General features: G+C 50.1%; 1 protein-coding gene across 1 annotated transcript in view; it reads left to right on the top strand.

The window, feature by feature from the left end:
- The window catches only part of FGF8 (fibroblast growth factor 8 (androgen-induced)), a 7,715-nt gene extending 7,113 nt beyond the window's left edge, over positions 1-602 (top strand). The window contains exon 4 of the mRNA XM_010134648.1: positions 309-602. Within this exon, the coding sequence (XP_010132950.1) occupies positions 309-596 (288 nt within the window). The 3' untranslated portion in view covers positions 597-602. The remainder of the gene's footprint in view (positions 1-308) is intronic.
- Positions 603-5,359: the final 4,757 nt, after the last annotated feature.

The raw sequence follows: 5,359 nt of genomic DNA, 5'->3' as shown, positions 1-5,359 counted from the left end.
GGACGCAGTGGAAGTGAAGGCTGGGACAAGCCATGTTTGAGCTTGCAGCCTGGTGCTGGCATCACGCTGGGGATGCAAGCTGCAATGAGCAGGGTCTGCTGGTGCCACAGGGCCTGCTCTGCCCAGTGTTTCTAACGAAAAGCAGATTTGGGGCAGTTCTGACCTGTAGGCAAAGAGGTGGGAAAAGTGATCTCTTTGCTGCCCACAAGCACCCCGCTGTCAACCCAGCCAGAGCAGCTTGGGGTAACGAGAAGAAGCGTCTGACAGAGTGCCCGTTGCTTCAGTCTGCCCCTCTGTTCCCTTCTCAGAGCAACGGGAAAGGCAAGGACTGCGTCTTCACGGAGATCGTCCTGGAGAACAACTACACGGCGCTGCAGAACGCCAAGTACGAGGGCTGGTACATGGCCTTCACCCGCAAGGGCCGCCCACGCAAGGGCTCCAAGACCCGGCAGCACCAACGGGAGGTACATTTCATGAAGAGGCTTCCCAAGGGCCATCAGACCACTGAGCCTCACAGACGCTTTGAGTTCCTCAACTACCCCTTCAACCGGAGAAGTAAAAGGACTAGAAACTCCAGCTCCAGGGCAGGCCCTTGACGTGCCTGCCTCTGCCTGCACCTCTCCCGGAGGACTCTCCTCTGAGCTTGGTGGACTATATGTAGAGACTTTCCCGTATGGATACTAAACAAAACAACAAAAAAAAAAAAAGAGGGAGGGGGGAGGATAAAATATTACCTGCTCTAGTTGTTAATAATTTTGGGGGGTTTGTTTGGTTTTTACAAAAAAAAAAAAAAAAGAGGGAGGGGGGAGGATAAAATATTACCTGCTCTAGTTGTTAATAATTTTGGGGGGTTTGTTTGGTTTTTACAAAAAAAAGAAAAAAAAAAAAAAGAGAGAGGCTCTATTTTTGTACTCCAACTTTAAAAAATGAAATGTTCAAAGACTGGTGAGGGGGGAAGAGCCCTTCACTTAGAAATGTTCTAGTCTGCTTGGGGTTGTGTGTTATTTTGTAATTTTTTTTTCTTGTAGCTCTAGGGGTAAAGGAGAGGAAAAAAAAATCACCTTTTAAAACAAACAAGCAAAAAAAAAAAGAGAAATCCAATGTGCTACTTAAATGGAATTAATGCTTACCGAGAAGATGGAGAGGTCGGAAAACTATTGAGGGGAGGACACTTATTTCAGAGGTGGTTGGAGGCCTCCCGGGTGCGTTTTGCAGCCTGGGTTATATGTGAGGGCTGGCTGCGATGCCCAGGAGGGGAGGACTGCTGGATGCTTTCCTTCCTCAGATGCATCTACTTCTTTGGCTGAGTGAGGGGTTGCTAGAAGCCGCTTGTGTCCTTCCAAAAACGCTTCTGGCTTCACAACTCCCAGCTTACTTTTTTCTCAGGAGGAGACAGGGGTAAGGAATGCCCCAGAGAAAGTCCTGAACTGACTTAGTACCTCTTACCCTTGAAAGCATCTTTGGCATTTGGTTTGTTTTAAACTACTAAGGTGAGGCAGTGGATGACAGCTGCCATGAAGTGGGCTGGGAACTGGTTTTTTGTTTGTTTTTTTTTATGTGGAAAATGTGAACTTCTCACCAAAAACTGATAATTTTTTTCCTGTTTATATTTTTTTATCAGATGGAAGTTTTAATCCGTAAAATTAAAAAAAAAGTTTACAAATTACTGTGGAGCCATTTCCGGCTGGTTTTGTCATAATATTTGGTTTATGGTCGGCACTTCCATCATCAACTGTCTCTTCCAGGTTTGCTCTTTGATGAGGAATACTACTGTCCTTGTTCCCCTAGGAAAGAAGTTTTCTTTCAAACTTTGTGTTGACAAAAAACCAAATCTTCTATTTAGGAAAAAAAAAAACCCGAAGGAAACATTAAATCTGAGTGAACATCCCCAGCCAGCCCTGCTCTGCACATGCTGCCCTGGGACCGTGACTCTCTCAAGGGTTAAAGCAATTATTCTTCACGGGGAGGGCAAACAAAGACACTGGATAGGAGTCAGAAACAGGGGTGACTTTTCATCCAATCTTTTGATTGTTTGTTTCTTCTGTTTCCTTGAGGATTTTTGTTTTGGTTTGGTTGTGTACAAACTGAATATGAAATTATTGAAATATTTATTTAATATGTGCATTAAAAATTTGTATTAGTCTAACTGAGCCTGATGCTTTCCAGGGAGGGGCTGGGGCTGGAGAGGCATCATGGAGAGGGGCAAAGGAGGATGGCAAGATCCAGGATGGGGCTGAAGCTGCCGCTTGGCACAAGCGCCTTCCGAAGGGAGGAGATGTGGAAAGAGAGGATGCCCTTGTGAAAGTGGGTCCTTGTGAAAATCATGGTTTTCCTTGCAGTAAATTCCAGGTTTAATGGGCAGGTTCCACCTCTTTGCTCCAAGGGAACAGGCTGGTTGCAAACTGAGTAGGGACATAGTGCAAAGGGGCCTGGATCACCATTTTTAAGCATGAGGTGAAGCTTTCCAAGAGAGAAAGCCAGCGTGCTCTTTTTTGGTAGGGGTGAGCTCAGCATCTGTGCGAAACAGGCTGTTGGGTTCCCTTTTTTGGCCTTTCTCACAGGAGATGGTGGGAGAATTCAGATATGGACTGGTTTCAGGTATGGAAAGATGCCAGAATTAAATTTCAAAATATGTTTGCAAGGCTGCTCCATTTTAAAGGAGAGAGCGTTGCCATTGCTGGTACCAGCCCTGCTGGCATTGCCATCCTCATGGGGTGCTTGCGACATCGCTTAGTGCTCAGGGCGTCCCTTGTCTCTGGGGTGTGAGAACAAGGGATCCCCTGGCTGATGCAGAGGGCTGGGCTGAGCTGTCAACATGTACCATTAATTTCATGGAGGGAAACTCAGGGACTGAGTGCTGGGCCATGTTCTACGTCTGAGCACTGCTGCTATGCCACCGAGGTCACAGACAATGCCTGGGCTGCAGGACAGCTCGGACGGTGTTTGCCTGGCTGTGGCAGGAGGGACCCGAGGAGTGCAGAAGCCTGGAGCCGCTGGGGCAAGCACATGTTGTGTTTTCCAGATTACAGAAACTAAAAGTGAATGGCTCCTGGCCTTTCCCCAGGCAGAGATGGTGTTTGATAGTCCTTAATGGGCGCTTTTCTTTCATTAATTTGTCTAATTGCTTTTCCTAATGGCTTTGTGAACCTGGGTGAATTGGTGCTTTGTTGCTGCTCCAGGTGAGGGTAGCAGAGGGGTGGTACTGGCTCATGCTGGTCAGCAGCGATCTCCTCCCTTGTCATCTGCCCCCCAGGGACAGTGATGGCAAGAAGAGAATGCCTGGTCGCTCAGCCTCTATCTCTGACAACCCGGGGTGTAGCCGAGGGCTGGACCAGGGCCCTGGGGGTGCTGAGGCGGGGATGGACACCCCTGTGTCCTTGCACAGCTCTGTACCACACACCATCCCAAGCTCCTACCATCTGCTCTGCCGCAGCCTACCTTCGCAAAAGGCACCCAGGCCTGGCTGCGGGGAAGGGACCCCCTGCTTTCCCAGCTCGCCTGGTCTGTGGTTAATTAGCCCCTTTTCATTAAAGGGCTTTTGGGTGGCCGTGCTGCCTAGGAGCACTACAACTTGGGGCCTTGTTTATTGCTTAAATTTGTTCAGCTCCCCACCAGCAAATGTTGTTTTGCCTTTGCTTGGAAGATTAAAGAGCCCACTACTAGTTAGTTAATGAGTAAGCAAATTAATTAATGGTTCCTCATACCCTGTCTCTGCACTGATACTGTTTAGTGCCTGGCATGGCCAGAGCAGCTGACGGTCTTCCTGGACACCTGGGCTTTGCAGGGTCCCAACTGCATGGTCCTCCAAGCTGGTAGCTCCTGTCACCCATGCAGAGAGATGGGGACAGTCCCTGATGGTACCTGTTGGTCTTTCAGGGATGCAGAAACTCCGGCTGCTGGTCAAAAACATAGGGTGAACCACCTTCCCTCTTCCTCCATCATCAGCGGGTGTGTGGACCAAGCTTGAGAATCGCAGACACCCAAAGGCCCTGGGGACTGCTGGATACTGAGCCGGGACTGGACCCAGGAGAGTGTTGGGGATGGGAAGCTTTGGAGGTGAGTGTTCAATTCCACCAGCTCATGCGGTTGGCATGGATGTTTTGGGCAGAAACCCCTGCTCTGAGCTAGCAAAGTCCTTGTGATTGGGATGTGATTGGCACAATCCTTAGTGCCACCACTCCCAGTGTCACCCTGTGATCCCCTCACTGCCAGCAGCTGGCCAGAGGTAGGTGGCAGAGGAGCCATGCTGCCCTGGTTGTTGGTGCAAGGGTGACTGCCCTGTTCCGAGCTCCAAGCAGTGGTGTATGTGTCTGCTTGCACAGGACTTTGCCACGCGATGCCATCTGGACACAGTGACAAGGCTGGAGCTGAGCAGTGTTTGGGAGCATCTGCCCTGCAAAATGAGACCATAAGACCCAGCTGGTCCAGCCAGCCAAACCAGGGTAAGAATTAAATCAGGGGGAACATACTAGGGCAACACTAGGCAGGGGGAAGAGCTGTTTTCGGGTTAAATGTGGCTACAGCTGAGAAACAGTAGATGTGCAGGAATAAAAGTGGCAAGAAAATGGGTCCATGCTGTCTGAGCAGGAGCTGCACCAGGACTTGGTCTACCAAGCCCCTTTTGGCACATGCTGCCTCCGCTTCCATCCTCTCTCTCACTTTACAAACACTGTTGGTCTTCATCACAGAGCCAACCCATGACGACTTTTCCACAAGGTCTGCTCGGGGAAGGGTGTCCACCAAATGGGGTGGGCTGCAAAATGCTGTGGCAGGGTTGGCACTTGCCTGGGCTCCCTTGGACATGCCCAGCTTGGAAAGGAGGACTGGCTGGGGTGTTTGTTTATTGCATCAGACTCAGCTTTCAAACATCTCCCTCCTTCCCCCTCCCCCTCCTTTAATTAATTCTGGGTAAGAAGTCCTGGCTTTATTGTGCCACCGAGCTGAGGGCTCCCTGTGGGAAAAGTCACACCTTCTGAACAGCTTCTGATACCATGCAAATGAAGGACAAGTCCAGGAAACGCTTTCATCTCGGACCTGTCCAGCCCCCTGCCCATTAATTACACACATTTCATTTGTGTGAGAGCAATTCCTCTCAGAGAGGGGGCGGGGTATGGCCAGGGCTTGTGGATCATCTCAGCCCCACTCTCTAAAGACCCCTCCTTGGAAGGGGGGTTTATAGCCAGAAACAGGGATGCTCAGGGGCTCAGTGGGGGATCCCATATTTCTGCTTTCACATGGCCCCTCCAAATCAAACTGGCTTGTCAGCAGACCATATCCTGCCAGCGAGGAGGGCTCAGCATTGCTCAGTGCCAGCAAGCCCTGGCTGTGGACACCAGCGCCACAGGAGCATCCTGGAGGG

The sequence above is a fragment of the Buceros rhinoceros genome, unplaced genomic scaffold (genome assembly GCF_000710305.1).
Source record: "Buceros rhinoceros silvestris isolate BGI_N320 unplaced genomic scaffold, ASM71030v1 scaffold17214, whole genome shotgun sequence".
Lineage (NCBI taxonomy): Eukaryota > Metazoa > Chordata > Aves > Bucerotiformes > Bucerotidae > Buceros > Buceros rhinoceros.
This window is presented reverse-complemented; position numbering and strand designations above follow the sequence as displayed.